Genomic DNA, 20,132 nt, shown 5'->3' on the forward strand with positions numbered 1-20,132 from the left:
AAATAAAGACAGAATCTGAAGGGGGTGTAATCTCTCAAACAGGCAAAGAAAGAAAAAGTTCATCCGGTTACTTTTAGTGCTCTATCTTTTCTACTAAGATACAATAAATAGAGGAATGAAGGTTGCAATTTTGTCAGTCTAGCACCTTTTGCAAGAAATGGAAAATCTTCTGTACTAGATAAACTGAACACTTTACTAAAGCAATCTGAACATTAAACTGTAAGAGCCTGTGCTGCAGTTTTCATTCCTGAAGTTTCCTTCAGTTCTAAAGCCTCACTTTGTCACTGAATTCAGCTTTACAAAAGCCACTCTAAGATCCTGTACAACTGAACCTTATCTCAACAAAAACCATGCTGCTTTCAGCACAGTTTGACTCTCTTATACAAGCACCTCTTCTCAGATAGCTCTAGTTTTACATAAGATTGCACTTCTATAAGTGGCAGCACTCAAAATGTTTTTGAGGAACACTGTTGTCCAGATGGGTCTGTGCTCAGACTCCTGTACTAGAGCAGATCCCCAAGGGCCTGCATCAGCCTCTTCAGGATTAGCTTCCAAGTGTTAGAGAAGAGCACTCTGTGACCAAGAGTTGCAATTTTAATTCTCCAGAACTTTTGACGAATTTCCATTTTATTGTGAAATTATGCTGTCCTAAGCATAGACATTGATTTTAGGTTTTATTACTGCATTTTCTTCTTAATTTAAACTACTTACCCCCCTACCTCAGAATTTTAACGATTTAATTTCTTTTCCTTCTGTCTTTTCATTTAGCAAGCTTCTCAGCCTCTTATTCTCCACAGCACAGAATTTGAAGATGCTTTGGCTTCACTCTGCATTATGGTTGCACCTATGGCTCCGCACATTGCATCAGAGATGTGGAAAGGTATTTATAGAAGTAAACTTTTTATTGATGTTCCAGGAAAAAAGGCAAAAAGTTTTCAAAAATGTCTTTAACATAGTACATGTATCACTTATCCCTGAATTCTGCATCTGTCTTGTCACCTTCTGTCATAATTCCTAAACAAGCTTGAAACTTGTGGTGGTCCCAGATCTCTCGTTCTGCTTTGAGCTTCTTTCCCCTTGCATACAAAGGTGGATTTTTTGAGACTAGGCAGAGAAAGGGAGAAGGAAAAAAAATTCAAGACAGGACTTGCACAAGAAATTCATATGTCAGCTGCTAGCTTCTCCTGCCTATGGGCAAAGTATTAAGAGTTGAACATGAGGATAGAAACAGCCCTTTTCAAACAACTGTTTCAGAGTCTTTGAACTACAGATATTGTCTTTTAGGAATTCAGGCAAAAAGAACCATGTCAGAAGTCTGTATACTAAAAGGACTAAAGGAGTGTTCAATAAAAATCCTATTCTCATAGAATTCTCCAGAGACTGAGGGACCTTATGTTGCAAGTTAACCTTTTGTGGAGAGTGGGAATGGTAGACAGGAAATCTTTTTTAAGATCTGTCACAGTTGTAAACCATGAGGTCTGAATCCCAAGCGGGCCAAGTTGCATGGTGCTGCTACAGTTAAAGCCTGTGAAATAAGGGATGTGCAGTGCCAGAGTTCAGTGTTGCTTTTAAAGTTTATTGGGAGTCCCAAGACGTATGTGGGAAGATAGGAATATATTCTGCATTAAGACTGGCCACAAATTGCTATGTGGTTTTGGACTTAATGTTAGCTTTTGGATGTTGTTTTAACAGGTTTATTTTCAACAGTCATCCTAAAACTTTGTGCATTCAAGTGTTTACAGAGCAGAGCTACAAAATTACTTCTGTTTTAGAGTTGTGCATGGCCCTGTGATAGTGTTAACTGCCAAAGAAAGGCTGTTCTTGTTCAAAGCACTAACATAGGGGCAGAGACTCTGGAAAGAGCAAAATATTACGGAGAGTGGTTTTTTTCCTGGCTTTTTATTTGCAGTGTTTATAAGATGTCTTACTACAAGCTGAATTGTTTAGACTAAAGAGTGGCATCAGATATGATCCATCTGGAGAAAGCTACTTCTGGTCATTATTCTCTTACAACATGAAGTACCATCTAATTAAAATTAAATGGAAGTAATTGCCATGACTTTGTTTTCTTCATTGACTGAGCTGGAGGCAAAAAAGGTCCAAGCTAATTACTTAAAAACAGTGCCTTGTGAACTTGAAATTTGAATACGTATTAGGGAATACAGAATTATCAAATAAGTTTGATAAAATGAGAAAGAACTCTAGGATGTCTTAACTAACATAACTTGCCAAACATAAAGCTTAATCCTGTAACATTTTGAATGTTAGAGAAGGCCTGTCAAGGTCAGGCTGGATGGGCCTTTGAGCAACCTGATCTAGTAGAAGATGACCCTGCCTATGGCAGGGGGGTTGGAACTAATGATCCTTAAGGTTCCTTCCAACCCAAACTATTCTATGATTCTATATTCTAAGTCTTTTCTTACTACTAAAATCACTGGAGACTGATAAACATTTCCTGGGTCTCTCTCTGATGTAAGAATGAAAAGGAAACATACAAAAATTGGGAGGGTATTGTCCTCAGCTTGTGTCTGCATTTAAAGATAAAATTTTACTTGTGTGATCCAAAGACTGTGTGTTGTAATTCAGTGCAACTAGCATACAAAAACACTGTGTGGTGGTTATTGCCTGAAGAATTTTATGAATAAACAAGAAAATCATAATCTCTCTTAGCGTGGTCATCATTACATTACATCAAAGTTATTAAACAATTTTATTAGGAGAACATATGTACATTTAACTACCACATTGTGGTAAGAAGACTATGTTGTTTTGTAATAGTCAAAGTCTAGCAATTCTGTCCTGGGATTGTGTTTTCTGGTGAAAAATGTCCAACTGTAGTCTGGAGAAAGATTCCTCAAGGTCATGTTCCGAATTGCACTCTGGTTCCACCAAGTCTTGTTGATCTTCTGATGTAACAGGTGTCTTAACTTTATTATGTATAGATGATGATGCTTTCTTATTTTAAACAATTTCAGTATAAAAGTTAAGCTTTCTAAATACTCCATTTAGTTTTCTTTGTGCTTTAGTTCTCTATACACACCCAGAATTAAGTCCCTGTTTTTGTACCTTGGCTTTGCATCTGAGTATAGGGATAGTGCTGCTTCCTCTCTTGTAAATTTGTCAGGAAAAGGACTTTGTATATTATTAGCTCTATAAATAGCACCTATAGAGTGGAGCCCCACACTCTGATGAAAGCCTCTGTCTGCTATTGCAATGCCAAAAATAAACAACACATAAGCGACATATTTAAAATTAAATACTGACATTTCATGCTAAAATAACTTGTACACAACCTTTACATTTTGTGTGGTTTAGTGATTAAAACAAGGAGCATTATCTTTCTACAGGGAAAATGAAACTGGGAAATTTGAAAGCCCTGTAGTTAATATCAAACAGAATTTTGCAGTTGAGTAGGAATGTTAGTAGGAATGGTGGCTTGTCTGTACCACATCACACTTCCTTGTGTATTGAAGCTTTTTTTGAAGAAAAGGGATTTTGCTTTCTTATCATTAGAAAGTGTTTACTACATAATGAGATATGCTTAATATTAATTTTACTGTGGCCTTAAAAGAGAGAGAAGAAAAGAGCATTCTCACTAATTTTGACTGTTGCATTGTGCTTCACAGGATGAATAGTACTTTTACTGTTGCATTGCACTGTAATCTCTTTTATGCTTTTATGCTTTTCTGATCACTGATTATGGTCAGGAAACATTTAAGAAGAAATTACAATAGAATTTAAAACTAAATGTGAAATAATAACAACCAACAATAAGACCCTGACTTAATGTATTGTATTATATTAAGTTAATTCTGCCAAAGATTTGAAGAAAATTAAATCACAGAACTATAGAACTTTCTTGCTAAGCACCTGGAATGAGACTTTGTGGGGGTAATAAAATAACTTTCGACAACTGGAAGCTTTTCTGCAGGTGCAAATAGTATTTTTTCATTTTAAATGACAGGTGTTCTGGAAACTGAAAGAAAATCAGGCAACTTTTTTTCCTTTTATAGTTTTGGAATAAAAAGCTAGGCAGTAGAGGCTATAAATATTAGAATCTTGAAGGCTCTGATGTCCAAAAATAACTGATACTGTTAATTTTATTCAGTAATTACATAAAATATTCTCCTTTGCTTGAAAAAATAACATTACCTGCAAAACATGATAAATTTTAAGTATCTAACAGATTTTCTTAAATACTTAAATACTTGCAACTTAAATACTTGCATTCTGAATGCCTTTATTTAAATAGCAAAAAATGCTTTTTTTGCAGTTTGATTTCCATTTCAGTCTAAAAGCTATTTGACACAGATTGCAACGAAATGTAAGAAAAATAGAATTGCAAATCAGTGAGTTCTAATACAATAGCTTGTAAAAATTAAAACTTGGCTAAATGTATAAATACGTATGTAGGTTTCCTCTTGGGTAGCAAAGAAGTTCTTTGCAGCTGGATTTAACTGCAGATCAGTCCATCTTAATCGTTGCCAACTAATGAAAATATTAGGAAAATTCCAAAGATTATTTTAGCATGTTAATTAAAGGTGCTTTGCTTGACATTTTAAGTAATGACAAGCATCAGTGATGTAATTTTGATTGTAATAATGCTATCCTGCTTTTCAAGAGTTGCATCAGAGTTCATTTTTAGCTTTTTAGTCCACTACGTTTTCTTTGTTAGTCTGTTGATAAACTTTGCAAACTCAGAACTGCAGTTTGATATTCCAAGGATGCTTCTGATGTAATGTGCAACTTTTACGTGTAATTAAAGTAAAATTAGATAGATTCAAGGTACAGCAATTTTTGTTCTTCTGCAGCTGAAGAATTATTCTCCCATGGGGTTTAGTTTATATGTGACCATCTTGTTTTCATGCATTAGGTAGAAATGCATTGCACTGCGAGCTGGTTGAAGAGTGCACTTCAGTAGCAGCAGTAAATATTTCCAGTTTGAGTGAAGGAAAAGCTACTTGAATGCTGCTTGACAAGTGCCTTAACCTTTCAGCAGCTGAACAATAGTAACACTGTGCTTTGATATTTTGTGTGTGAAAGACTTCTTTCTCCTGCTTAGAGGAGAAACAGTTTTCAGTATTTCGGTGACTACACTGGCTTGTCGCTTAATAACACTAAAAAGCAACTGTAGCCCCTCAGTGTGGGAAGAGTTCATCCGGCTGATATCTTGGCAGTTTATGAACACTAACAGGATGAGGAAATCTGTTTCCTTCCTGAAACCTTGTATCTGAGGAATATACAGACACCATTTGAGACATTTGTTAGGGTTTTTTTTAGTTTGTTTGTAGTAGTACAGTATTTTGCTGTCCAGACAAGGATATGACACTGCTTATTGTGAGTTGTTAAATTTTTATTAGAGATGGCACATGAAAGATATATACTGATGATAAACACATCTTAAGATATATTGAAATAAAAGAGAATTACTGGAATTTGCAACGGTATAATAATTGTCTTAGCAACATTTTAACTGTCACTGTAATAGTTCTTTTGCAAGAATTTCTTTGTCTGAATTCAATCCTTGCTCAAGAAGGATTTTGTAAAGAATATTGCCGAGTAGAAGCTAATTGATGTTGCAGATTTAAATTGAAAATCTGAATGCAGAAAGTCCCCTTCACAAATTCAAGAAAAAACACGATTTGGAATTTAAAAAAATATTTTATTGCCTCCAAGAGTAATAACCTGAAGGATAGTAAGTCTGTACAAATAGAGGAAGGCAGATCATTTTCCGAAGGTTAAAAGGATTCACGTGGAGTTTGCTGAACTGGAAACACCTTCTAAAGTTAGCTTTTAGTAACCCAGGCTTTTCACAACCCACCTTGGTGCTCCACATCTGTCACTAGGGAACATATACAATTAATCCCCTAGTACAATATTGAGTAAATGTAAATTTTCTGACTTCACCCAGTTTTTCTCAGAATTGTCTGGAAACAGCTGTTACTCTGTTGCTATCATTTCCTTGAGATTGCAGAAAGTATTTCAGGTATACAACTTGCCTGAATCTATCAAATAGGAAGATTTATGAAATAGTAAAAAAGCATATCAAGAACAAAGTAACATGGTAACAATCCTGTCCTTGGAAGAGGCTGCATTGTTGAATAAGATACTGACCCAGAATGCATCTCCACTTACCCTTACACACTCCTGCTCTGAGTTTTTTAGAAACTTTATCTGATTGTCTGCTAGTGTGGTGGATTTTTACTTCGCACAGATTTCTGTTGCTCTGATTTTACTAAATCCAGAAATTATCAGCATTTGGATAACACACCCTCATAGTCAGCTTATATTGCCCCCTCTGATCTTCTTGTATCTCCTGTTAGAAAACTGCTCGTCCTAAACTCTCATACTGACGTTTCTTCAGATGCCTTCATTAACTTCCTTTGATCACCCATGAAGACTTGCCTCCTTCTTGCCTTTTCTGCTTTGTTTACCTCTCTGTGCCAGTGCTTGTCCCATGTCAGCTCTTATTCAGTTTACTCCATAATCACATCTTTTTCTCCTGCCTATATAATTTTGTGTCCAGCTGGCTGGATTTTTACAAATAAGTTTTTCTAGTGTTTTTTTTTTTTTTTCTGTAAGACTAGAATTACCTTGCTGTCCTAACTTACCTTGCTGATACACAACTACTTCTACATTTTTCTTCTTAAATAGGTTTAAAATGAGAACCTGTTCTTCCCTGCCAGATAGCACCTTAGGAGAAGTATTATGCTTATGTAATACTCATGTAATGCTAATAAAATATTGCCATGAGCTGAAATGTTGTTAGACTTGTCCAGTCCCCTCCTCTCAACTCACTCATTTACAGTAACACATGTTTAGCTTTAACTTGGGCTCCAATGCTGTGAGTTACTGGGTAAGGAAACTTTGTTCTAGTATTAGCTTGCTAGTCAGTAAAAGTCCGTTGAAGCAGATCCGATAGCAGGATCAGGGCTTCAGATTGAGCACAAGTATTGTCTTTGATCTGTCCTGTACGGCTGTACAGTTGTGTACATATAAGTAAATAGCTTATAGTAAGTACCAGTGTACTCCGCTGGTTTTCTGTCCTACATCTGCAAGAGAATCTGTAGCTGTAAAAGCAGAATACATCAAAAAATTTAAAGCAAAATAGACACTGTTTCATAAAGTGCACTTCACTAGGAACTTTCCCATACCATAAGATGGTAAAATGGGTTTTTAATGTTCTCACAATAAAAGCCTGTGAAACAGTTTTTACCTTCTCAGACAGTGCTTTTGTGTTGTGTCTCAGAATCCAATGGGAAGGCTGCTGAAGGAGGGTTCTCTCTTGGTCCTGACAAGTGGACCATCACCATTCGGGATCATGGCAGTTAAGTTTCTGGTCTTGTGTGTGTTGCATTTTGAAAATACAAACCAAATCATTGCATTTTCTATGTTCTGCAGCTCACAAAATGTGAATTAAGGCAGGAAGTCAAACAGGCAACATAGCTAAAACTTTCGTTTTGGTTTCCTGTCAAACTCTGTTTTCTGAAACTTGTTCTGTTGACTTTTGCACCTTTTTTTTTTTTAATATGGATGAGCTCATAGCTCATTTTGTAGCAAGAAAATGAACCAAAAGATTGTCATTGTACTTAGTCACACTTTATCTGCTTCAAGATATATGTTAATTTTTTTTATTAGTACATTTATTAGGACTGACAGCCTCCATGGGGATTAAAAGTGACCTGGTTTTGCTTTCATAGAAGCTCTTGACTTATATCAGAAAGTGGTTTTCAAATAGTTTGAATAATCCACTTCAACAGGAAAATAAGGAGTGGTCAGTATGCACACTTCTGCCATAAGGCATGTGATCAGTTGGAAAGAAATGAGCTCATCTGGATGTTCAAAAGCCAAATAGGGAAGAATCTAGCAGCTGTTGCATTTAAAGGCAATGTGATAATGAATCACCAATGCAAAGATTTTTTTTCTGCTTGGGTTTCTATCTTTTGCTCTTTCAGTTTCTGAGGTGCTCCAAGAGGAAAAAAACCCACACCAAACCAGCTCCATTGAAGTGTTTTAATCAATTATTTACCTAATAAAATTGTGGCTTAGTTGTTACTCTTAGGAAATGTGCACGGTCTTGCTTGCCATTAGAAATAGCTGCCATTGGTCCACCCTACTGCCCCTTTCTGAATCATTTAGCAAATAGCAAGGCTGTGTGTCATTTTAGCAAAGTGCTTTGTCTGAAAAAGCGCTGACAAAAATCTGGCGGATTTTTCTGGAGGAAGTTGCATTCTCTTTATGTCTCTGCTGTTATTCACTGTGTTAGTCTAAACAATCCAGCTGGGTAAATTCATGTATGTATTATGCCCATATGGGTTGGTTTTGCTCCTGTGTCTGCCATTGTGCTGTGATTTGAGCAGCCTCAGGTACCTCAGTCTCAACAGTGAATAATGTGTTGATGGGTTTTATGCTCTTGCTGGAGTTTCCCTAAACCAGATGAGATTTCACATACTTTTTGCAGTTCTGAGTGAAGCATGTGCTCATATAGTTTTAGTCTGTATTCATAGAGAGAACATAGAGAATGTTTTAAATTTAAAAATACCCTGGATTTGTGAGAATCACAAGAGCAATCATCATCAATATTGATCATATTTGACAGCCTCTTGTTAAGTGAAATCTTTTTATTTTGTCCTACAGCTGGAGAAAACAGCAACATAAATCCCACTCAGAAGCTTTTATTCAGTTAAAGAATGCAGCCTCAGAATGAATTGCATCCTATTCTCCTATTATTTAAACAAATCAGGAATGAGTTGTCTTGGGGCAAGCAAAGCCTATTTAATAAAAAGGGATCACTTATAGCCGTTATAGAAGGTTTTAAAATAAAATAGAAGGATAAAGTGTTTCAGAATGTACATACCACAAGAAGGACAGCAAGTTGTGCAAGGTATTCTTATGTAGCACCTATAATTTCTGAGAAAATAGACACTTCACAAAATAAGAGAAAATCTTGCAAGTAGCTTGCCTTGCAAATTTACAAACTACCCAGCATGTTACAGATGGTGAAATAATAAGCCATAATTGTTTACCATTTTGATTGAATTGTTAGTAAAATTTTAATCAAGCTGGTGGTGTTATTGAAAATAAAAAAAGACCACAGTATTATGACTGACTTCTAGAAGTAGAGGTCATCTTGTGTTGCAGTATTACATTTTAAAATAATAAACAGTGGTCTTCTATGCTTTTGGCAGAGTTATGGAGTGCTAATCCAAATATCAAATGTGCCCACATTGTTCATGTTGGCATCCCTATGCATGGTATAAAACAAGCACTTCAAAGATATCTATCTTTCTGTTTATAATGTGCTCTATGTTAATCTAAACAATGTTATTTCCTCCTAAGGGACTTGCTTTTAAAGTCAACTTTATTCTGATCTTATTGATCAAACACATTCCAAAGATCCAGTGTGCTGGTTACAGCACAGCTGAACGTTTGACTGGTTTTGTTTTCCAGGTTTGGCACATATGCAGAATAAACTTTGTACTCATCATCAGTGGAATGTTGATGTGCTGCATCATTCCTGGCCCAAAGTAGATCCAGAGTACCTTCAGCCGTTAGATGTTGTGGAGATGTCTGTTCTGGTAAAAGCATTTTCATTTCTTTTCAGTGGTGGCCAACTGATGTGTTAGGAGCTCAGAAGATGACAAAATTTCTACTCTTGTGGAAGTCAGTTCCCATCTTAGGTGGCTTAATGAAATGTCAAATAGAATAGAAGATGCAGTTACCATTGTGATGGATAATTGAAATTATTTCCTAAATGAAAAAATGGATCAAGTCTGGAAGAGAGATGATCAAAATATAAATCTTTTTGAGTGACTGCATATTAGTACCTGTGGAAATTTGACCAATGAGCAAGCTGTGGGCGAGAACAGTACAGTGAAAACTATGATCAAAATACAGGTCCCTCCAGATTTTTTGCCTGACAGTGCATTTATGAACTTAGCCCTGTACAAAAATGTGCAATTAGGTGACATTTCTTGTTGTACCTGTAGTGCTATGATTGCCTAATACAACTTATCATAAGCTGGGTTTAGTTGCTGCGATTTTTGCCAAACGATGTTTCCCATCTGCCACGGGCTGAACTTCTGGCACATTTCTGTAGAATGTATTTGCAGGAACGAGACTGAGGAAAACCAGGTATCTTTGCTTATGTTAGAACGGCATTCTGGTTTCTCTTTGAACTCTGACACTTTTGAGGTCTAGAGCTAGAGCTGGCAGTTCAGTAGAAGAGTGGACATACAACTACGTTTATTTTATTACCTGTTATTTTCCAACATGTGTATGTGCACAGGCACAGTGTAGTTTACTGTCTGTTTTCCTACATCTCTAGTTAACTAGTCTGTATTCAGCATGCTCCCAGGCATCCCGAAGCTCTGTTGTTAGATAGTGCATAGTTGCAGCAAGTGCCAGTGCAGGCCATTAGAGGGACTGCCTGGAGCCAAGGGCATGGGATCACGAGTAGTATCTCAGCTCTTCCATCGACTGGTCAGCTTGTATTCAAGTTCTTCATGCTCAGGCATTATGATAGTCTGTAATTACGTAGTTGCATACTGTTAGATCTGCAGAATTCTTGCCTTTTTCACTGTTCACCAAAGAATAACTTTTAATATACCATGCAGACATTATAAACTTAGATGTTTTAAATTAAATTAAATGTTTCAACTTAAACAGTTTTGGACATTGAAAGAGATGGAGCCTCTAGAAGAAATGACATTTGGTCTTGTAAAACTGCATGTTCTCTGTGTGTGTGTGTAAGAGAAACAGAAGCAGTGCACTTTATCTGTATTTTATTCTGTTAGCTCTTTTGAGTAGAAGTAGTAAGGCAATCGGGTTATTTTTGTTCAGCTGGGGGTTTTTTAGGAGGGAAGAGATGGGGAAGTCATGTTGCTGTAGATTTCCTTAATCAAAGTATCTTTGTAAATAATTTCATATCTTGCCAGATCTCTCAGTCAGTCCACTTCAACAGAATGAGAAATGCTGCTGAAACACTAAATTTTCTAAAGTTCAATGTACATCCTTAGCAGAGGCCACAGGAAACTTTCAATTGGCATCTTTTCCCAAAACAAGGAGAAGGACTCAAGTGTCAGCTAGGGTTAATAGCAGACTTAGCCTAATATTCCCTGTGGGTTTATTGCTTGATTGATTGATTGCTTTAAGTGATAAGCATTTATTTATACCAGCAAAAAGGTCATTTATCCACAAAAATCTTCACTGAGGTATAATCACTTTGCTCAAGCTTAAAATAAACCTTCACCTTCAAGCACAGCTAGCAAACATCTTAAATTCCAGAGTTCAGTTTATAAGGAAGTCCTGAATGAGAAATCGTGTAATTATAGAAACTTCTTTGCAGTTGTGGTTAAAGCAAACATATTATTAAATATATCTTTAAAATAAAAACTTCAGCAGTACAGGGAAAACTCTGAACTCAATGTTTTTAAGACTCTACAACAGCACATGAAAACGCCTACACATTTCACTGATATTTTTATGCTGACATTCAAATTTCTTTCTCAAAAAAAGAAACCAGAAAAATAAAAATTAGTTTTGCTTTAAACAACCATCATGAAAACTATTTTTGTTTGTTTTCCTGGTTGACTTTGCCAAAGCACCTTGTGTAGAAGTCTTGTAATAAGAGAAAAAGCAACCCCCATTTTCTCAATCATATAATGGAAGAATATGATATATGTAAACATCTTCCTTAGTTCTGAGAAAGCAAGTGACTGGAAGACCAGAGAGACAAGTTCCATTTTCAAACTGGCAATAATTCTTAAAAATAGTGCCTAGGGGGTGTGCCTGGCTTTCTACTGTAAGAGTAAGGTAAAAGGGAAATACAGAGGAGCAGGGAGAAATCATCATAAATGTGAGTATTTTAAAGTCTTGTGAACACTGTAGGTTTTTGTATGGCTGTAAAAATAAATTGCCTTCATTAAACCAAGAAACAGTCGACATAAGGAGAAACTGGTTAGCTGCAAAGAGGCAGTGTCTCTTCACAAGGCTGCACAGTCAAACTGAGTCTTTGGGCTACAGCCCTATTCTTCTCAAGACATCAAAAACTGCCTCAGGCTGCTAGGGATTTGCCTGCTGAGACATTATGGTTTTATTTCTCTTGACACAAAACACTTTATTATTTCCTGTCTGTGCTGGAGTTATATCTTTCCATATTTAACCCAAAGCAGCAAAAGCAACCAACTCATTGCATCCCTGGCTGTTACAATACAGATTGCCTACAAGAAAGACATTTAAATTCACTGGATATGCATGGTATTTGTTCCTCTAAATGTTATTGCAAAGTTGAATATTTTTAATTGTACCATATATTGTTAATGGTGTGAAAAATCAGACCTGAATGTAGTGTGCATCTCATCCTATGAACACATTAATGACTAGCATTCCTCACATTTTCTAGGGGGTGCAGAACTGATAGCAGCTATGGTCTTATAGCTCATGTTTTTATGAAGTAAAAATTAGTGTCATTTTTCTTGCATTGGTATATGAGGAAGGCCTAAAAATGCACAGATATTTTACTTTTTACTTCTCATAAGGATTATGCATCAATGGCAAAAAAATACTTGAGTTGAACTAAAAACTCTTCTCTGCAGCCTCCAGGTGCTTAGTTTTTAGTCTTTGGTGATTTCATTTCATCCTTTATAACCTCTCTAGTTCCCTCTAGCTCCCTCTAGATCCAAAATAGTCTAAAATGGCAAGTGCTTTACAAAAAGAAAAGGGAGGGGGGAAGAAAAGAAAAATCAGCAGCTTGCTTCTTCGGGGGAAGAAGGGACCCAAACCTCATTTTTTTCCCCTCTTGCAGTTTGCCATGGTTTTTAAGAGAAACGAGACAGCCAGCACCCAAATTTCTTGTGCTGGCACTTTTACCTGGAGTTGCCGAGGGTCTAGTGAGATAGAGAGAGGGAGATGGAGGCATAGCAGAAGATATTTGTCCTGCTGAGAATCTAATCCCTCAACTAAAAGAATATGTGAATAGGATGTTTGTTACACACAGTGTGTGATTAAATCTGCAGATGCTTATTTTAAGAATATTGTTAATATGTTTGACCTTGCTTTACCTACAGTATAATGAAAGCCATGCTGCACGCATGTGCTGAAATCATAACTCATTTGCTGTTTGATAGGATTTTTGGACTCAGCTCACAGTGTGGTGTGGGAAGATCAGGAGAGATGCTGTGGGAAGGTACACAGTGCCAGGTCACCCAGGCTTCTCGACCTTTCTAGGAAAACACAATTGCTAGCAGTCATTTATTTACTAAGTTGATTTAGACCGCTTGGCTTTTCTGTTGAAAACAGCACCAAATAGGCTAGTTGTGGCAAGTTTCCCCCCGCCAACATCTATCCACTGGGACATATTAATTTGCATCATGGAGGACAGTGAATGACATTTTAACTAAGCAGGCATAGTTTTGAACGGCAGGCTGTGTGTCCTAGCAGCAAGCTGACAGGCTTGCTTTATATTCTCACTAAAAAACTGTACCCATTTGGATTTTACCATTATATTCTTCCTGTGGAATGGATTTCTTCTCTGAAGTGTCCTGTCAAAAAGAACTACTTGTATTTATTTTTCACAAAAGCTTTAAAAATTAACTCTTCTGTGTTTTTCAAGAGATTTACTTTGCAGGAGGTGCTAAAGGCAAAGTTTCACACAGCCAGCCTTTTACAATACCTTATGGATGCATGTAGGAATAGTTAAAAGCCTACCTACATTATCACTGCAAATTAACATAAAGTCTAGTCAAAAAACCAGAAATGACTCATCCCAGCTGCATTTGAGACTTCATCTTGTTCCTTAAAATGCTGTCCCAACTTCCTCTCTTGGAGAATTGCACAGATTATTTTATTTTCCATAAAATACAAACTAGGTAAGTGAAGTAGATCTCTCTTATTCATGGTATGTTGCATACATGTATCCTGAATAAAATCCAGATGAAAACTAAGCTGTGTGCATTTTTGTGTCCAAGCTGTGTGAAGCAACATATGCTCCTTTTAGAAAAGGAGAAAACTCATTTTCTTTGAGAAAACTCATTACAATGATGTCTAAAGGTCAGAGATCTGCAGTACCAGCAGCAGATTTTTATGCAAGTAATTTGATTGGATTTAAAAATACAAACTATTTCATTTGCTAAAATGTGGGATTGATATTCTTTTCATTAATCTACTGAAAGTATTCATATAAATCTGGAAGCTTTTGTAATAATTTGATGCCAATTCCAGAAAAGTACTCAGGAAGGCTCTGTAGTCTTTGTCTGTTATCTGCTCTTATTGGATGACTGAAAGGATTTATAAGACCATTTTTTAAATTAAGGTGATTCCTACTGAAGGCCTTAGTTTTACCTACATTCTGCCTTGCCAATGTAAAACCAGTATGGAAGCTTCTCTGAAAACAAGCCACACACAGGAAAGCATTACGTTTGTGTAATGAGTGGTTGCTGTCTTTGTGGTCGGTGTTGGCTTGATGAGTCATGTGTAGTTAGTACAAAGGCAGCATGTAATGAGTTAAAGCCTGTTTTTCTAAAAATGAGCAATGATGAATATTTCTGATATCTTTTTAGCCACAAATATTTTTATTTTAATAAATCTTGCATTTGAATCTCTGTAAGGAATCGCTTAGCTGTAAAGAATCCAAATTGCAGCCTGGAAGTATGTACAAACCAAGATTCCCACCTGACAAACCATTCTGTTCACTCTCATTATTCAGCTTGTGTAACTATCACGTTTTTAAACTTAAAAGATCACCACATTGCATAGTCATATGCTGCTTGCTGAACTAAGACTTCCTATGGCCACTGTTTCAGTTTTCCTTGAGTATTGTGAGCCAGAGTTTCATTCTCTTGTTTTATGGTAGATGGACAGGAGATATGGAGAATTTTATTTTCTGCTTAGAAAGTTTGGTGTTGGAGAAAACATCCACTTTCCCTTCCTCCCCATTTGATGAGATGGATTGGATTCAGGAAATGAAATTGTATAAATCAGTGTAGTAACTTCTGTTTTTTCTTGTTTTCATGTCTCTCTTTTTCAGATCAATAACAAAGCTTGCGGCAAAGTTTTTGTGCCTCAGCAAGCAGCCCGCAATTTTGAAGAAGTCCACGAGCTAGTTCTTCAAAGTGAACTTGGAGTCAAGCATCTCCAGGGACGAACCATTAAAAAGGCCTTTCTGTCTCCCAGAACTGCCCTTATCAACTTCTTAGTTCAAGAATAGCAAAGGCTTTGCTGGGCTGTAAAAGAGAACTGGAATTTTTCAAGATGAAACCGATTAAAAAACTTTAAAACCAGTTATGGTTATTTAAATCTCATGTAACAATGGGTTATTAAAATCAGGTTGCTGCTAAATCTTCATTTCAACATGGAGAAATGCACAGAATTAAAGTTTCTTATGGAGACACAGTAAGGTGCTGTTTGTCCATATTCTCTGGGAGAATGAGAAAGAAGCACAGAAGAACTAAACGATTGTAACAGAATGTAAATGATAGAAAGCACATGGGTTTTAGTGTCAGCCTCAGGAATACATCCTACTGGAAAGTTGGCTTGGCTAAATGCAGAGGCATAAATATGATTCCAGGACTAATCAACTGATCTGAGTATGTGCTACACCAAGTGTTAGGTGTGCTACAGTCAGTCTTTGCTCCCTATATTACATGTTTGGGTACCCTACATTAACTAACATTTTAATAAAATGTTATTACAGAGTGTTAATTTTAAAAAGGATTTCTTTAGCACTGGCCAGTGGCCTTGGGCACAGCAGATAGCCAGAATGGGGTGGTTTGATACATTTCACATACCTTTCAGAGCCAAGCCAAGAAAAAGGTAAGATTATTTAGCCAAGCCCTGCCTTAACCAGGTTCCTCCATCCTTGCTGGCATTATTTCTGTTGGTTCATACATGAGACGTTCAATTTCAGCAAAGTGCTGGTGGTTATTTCTCCACAGAACAGAATGGAAGTTACTTCCTACACATGAGCCATCTCGGAGACTTTTGAAGGATTCAAGAAAGGGATGATTCAGCTGCTAGAAATGCAGCAGTGGGGAAGACGGTGTGCTTCTTGCTTCTACTCCTAGGTCTTGTAGTGCCTAGATCGTAAAACTTGAATCGAAATTCTTTTTTTTTCTGAGGGCTTCATTAAGTGGAAATAGCTGTCGTATTTATAAAAATCAATCAGACTTTCATAAAACACAAAGCCAGTCTCATGCCTCATTTCAACCATTTTATTTGTACCCTGCCTTGCTGTTACATCCACATGGAAATGTTTATTCTATTTAGCAAATGCTTGAATAAGTGTTTCCAAAGAAACAATGACAGGGTTCATTGTGTAAGAATGTCTTTTCTTTAACGGCCATTAAACTAAGTAGTCCGATAAACCAGCCATTTATGAGCCATTCTGACAGTTAAGAAGTCGGCAGTAACAACCAGCTAGGCAAATACAGAGGTCTGTATTAACCCTCCCACCTAGGAGTCATCCAGAAACCAACAAAAATCTCCACATAACAATAAATAAGTCCAATAGATCCTAAGCAGCTAGGATCAAGACAGATCACATTGCAGTGTGCGTACAAGCTAAGCAATACCAATATTCACTTTGGTATTATGCATTTTCAGTTCCAAATGTATAGCTACATAACAGATGCCAGGCTCAGCAAGCAGATTGGGTTCCACACGTCTCTACTTCTGCAACAAAACTCTTCTGATTTCTGCTTCCTCCTGGACCACACTCGTGCAGATTTTCTCTCCAGCAGTCCTTTGACACAAGAATGACTAAGAAATTGAATATTTATAATGAAGAGATATGTTCTTTGCAGTTTTAAGACTCCAAAAATCTCAGCCACAAAGGAATGCATTCAGACATTCAAACACAGGCCTTTAGTTACAGTTAAAATAATTTGAATTCCAGTGTCTGCCTGACATATATGTTGTTATAAATGCATAAAACTGCTGTTCAGAAGCCCCTAAAAGGACTGTGAAAGAGATCTTTTAAAGTAAGATCTGTAGCATGGCACAGTCCTGCTTTTTTTTCTGTATAAAAGTTTAACACACCCTGTGAAACCATTTTAACAGAGTTTTTCTTTGGGGGAAAGGTGACATGTTTCATGTAAATAAAAACTTCTAAAATTTACAAGCATGAAGAAAGATGTTGTAAGCCCAGCAGCCCAACGGTGCCTTTAAACAAAAGCTGCAGTCACTCCAGGGCTGAGCAGCAGCCCACAGTGTTTATTGCTGTTAGCACTGGCGGGTATTTGCTCTTGCCAGAGGAAGTGAATTGTAGATGTCACTTGGTGATTCAGGCAAAAATCAAAATAAGGAATGGACTCCTACAGACAAAAAAAGTAAAGATAGTGAACAGCAATTGCACAAAAAGTGTACGGTCAGAAGTCATGTCAGTGTGTTTACAGTAAGTTGAAATTCATTGTGGTCTAGAGGATACAAAAGCAGTGGTGAAAAAGTGAGTGAGAGAGAGAGTGCAGAAAGTCTGACAGAGTCTAATGCCTCGGTAAGTGTATGTTTGAAAGATGGCATAGGTGCCAACTGTGGAGCTATGCAGTTGTCTTGACAGCTGCTGACATTTCTTAGAAGGCTGACCTGCTCTGAAGCATGATAGTCATTTGTCTTATGGCAATTGTGACTTTGGTCTGTGCCTAGATGGACCTGCTACTCCTATACAGGCTGTAGCCTGTTACCAAGTCTTTTTAAAATCATTTATTGCAGATGCCTCTCTTTATTTAACAGTTGTTACTTGTGTCACAGTACAGACGCATCTTTATGCTGAAGGTGGTATAAAATGTTACCACAGATTGTGTGCACTTGAAGAGTTCATTAGCAAAATAGTATGGAAGTTTTAAATCTGTGAGGTGATCATTGAGAACTGTGAAGGAAGGGCGCTGACGGCTGATCAATCAAATTGCACCAGGTTCATCACACATTAAAATGTATATGGTGCCACTGTCCTTAATCTGTGAAGTGATGAGCCAAAGAAGATGAGGGAGATTTGCTACACCCAGTGGGATAAACCCAGGACAAACTACTCTAAGAAAGGAATCCACAACACAGCAGGGGCATTTTCTGCATCCTGTCTCTCAAGGTGATAGAAGAGTGGTCACAGCACTGATCCAGTCTGTATCAAATTTCTATCTTAAGTAACATAAAAGTGAAAAAAGAAATTGGCACACTTCCTACCCTAAAATTGTTCATGCAACTGAATTTCCAAACATCGATTCTGGAAAAATTGGCATGGCAAAGTCCTGAAATGTCACTAAGTACTTTTCCAGTGCCATTGATTTAATGAGAAAGGATCTCATGCTGAGGTGATGGGGGCACTGAAGCGTGCTGGAAGACACCACCATATAGAAAAATGTGTTAGTAGGCATGGGTGTTTCATAGTCATCTCCAGTGATTGCAATGATGTGGACGCGAACAATGTTACAGCTTAAGTCATTAGCTAAGGCAGTTCTCTATCCAGATTGTCGTTCCACCTGTCCTTCAAAAAACCACCTACACAAGGGCATTGCTGAACAAGCATGTATTTTTCCATGTCCTTCATCAGAATCCAAACATGGAAATTTGGTGCAAAATAAAATCTGTGTGCTCTCTTGTTGGCTTACCAGATTAAAGTAATGCCTCAGAGAACTGACGTGGTTAATGATGGCTTTTTCTGATCTGACTTTGTAAAAGCCTGCTTGTTTCTTTTGTAGGGAGAAATTCCACAGATAATGCAGGTCATACAGTCTCTCTTCTTTGTCTCTCCTTCCGTTTAAAGCCTCACAGAAAGCTATTCCTCTTCTCTAAACTTTTCACAATCAGCATGAACTAGAAAGAGTGTTAATTAGCACTTTGCTGGTTGTTCCTAGAGAGGTTTGCAGTATATAACATTTTTCTAAAAGTCTGGCTATAAATGAGGACAGGGGGAGAAATCACTGGGGTATTTTTCTAGTTTTGCAATACTTATTACAGTTCACAGAGAGGGGATTGGCTTTACTTACATATATTTACTGACTTGGAAGAGTACATAACACTGGTTTTGCTCGATGCTTTTTCTGCTTCTCTGTTTCTTCAGTCACCCCCTATTATGTTCTGAGCTGATTTTGTATCACAGGGCTGTGCTGTAAGAGAAGTGTTGAATGTGAAGCCAGGTCTATCCCCTGAACCCAAGTGGTGAATATACTTATTAAGTCCACTAACTTCTATCAGTCCAGGTAATGTTTGCTTTTGACTTTAGAAAATGTTGCTGGAAGTACAGCTGTGGTTTGAGTTTTTTTATGGCAGTGGGGTTTATGTCTCAAAGAAGAAGCCTGAAGCTGATCAGAGGCAGTTTTTAACATGTCCCTGACATAGCAGGAGAGCTGAACTGGAGCATGATCTCTGCACAGGAGGGGACAGGATCAGAGCTCTCATCTGCAGCCCAGATGATAAAAGAGATCTTGCCTGACATGGGGAGGAAAGGTGGGATTTTTTTTCCCCTTTCCTGAATAAAGTGTCTTTCTGGTACCACAAAGCATTTTGCAATTCACTTAACCCCATCTGTCCCAGAGAGCCCTGAGTCACACACAATCTTTGTGTCTCACGGCACTTCTCTCATTCAAGTAAGCCTTGGGATGGGTACATTCAGGTCTGGTTTTAGCCCTGAATTGTTGCAAAGCAACATCATCTTCCACACAAAGTTAGCTCTAGATTTATGTGCAGTCAGAGAGTTTGAACAGGTTTTCCTGGTTTTATAAGATGTTAGTGTCTCTGAACGAGAATATTTTTGCTTGGATGTAGTGACATGGCAGAGAGGTCTTGATGGCTTTTGTTCTATCTGCCAGCTTTTACATTGGCCATGAGAGACTAGAAACTCAGTCAAGGTCAAGCGGATGCTCGTATTTGTTGTCGGGTGAACATGGCCCAAACCTCTGAGAGATTTTGATGACAAGAATCTCATCAAAAATACCCCCCCAATATTGAACACCCAGAACATTACCTTGTATGCTCATCTGCCTGTGCCACATCAATTTGCTCTCCATTTTAGGCTGCCAAATTGCTCGCTCAGTAAATGAACATGTAAATGGGAAAAGCCTAAGTATAATGAGTTTAATATTCTCATTCTTTCTTCTTGAATTTGTGACACTCAGCCTGGGACATCTGGGGCATAAGAAGTTCTT

General features: G+C 37.4%; 1 protein-coding gene across 1 annotated transcript in view; it reads left to right on the forward strand.

Moving 5' to 3' along the window:
- Positions 1-15,390, forward strand: part of LARS2 (leucyl-tRNA synthetase 2, mitochondrial) — a 90,571-nt gene extending 75,181 nt beyond the window's left edge. The window contains exons 19-21 of the mRNA XM_074900698.1: positions 769-880; positions 9,451-9,578; positions 15,026-15,390. Of these exons, the coding sequence (XP_074756799.1) occupies positions 769-880; positions 9,451-9,578; positions 15,026-15,205 (420 nt within the window). The 3' untranslated portion in view covers positions 15,206-15,390. The remainder of the gene's footprint in view (positions 1-768; positions 881-9,450; positions 9,579-15,025) is intronic.
- Positions 15,391-20,132: the final 4,742 nt, after the last annotated feature.

The sequence above is a fragment of the Athene noctua genome, chromosome 2, assembly GCF_965140245.1.
Source record: "Athene noctua chromosome 2, bAthNoc1.hap1.1, whole genome shotgun sequence".
Taxonomy (NCBI): Eukaryota; Metazoa; Chordata; class Aves; order Strigiformes; family Strigidae; genus Athene; species Athene noctua.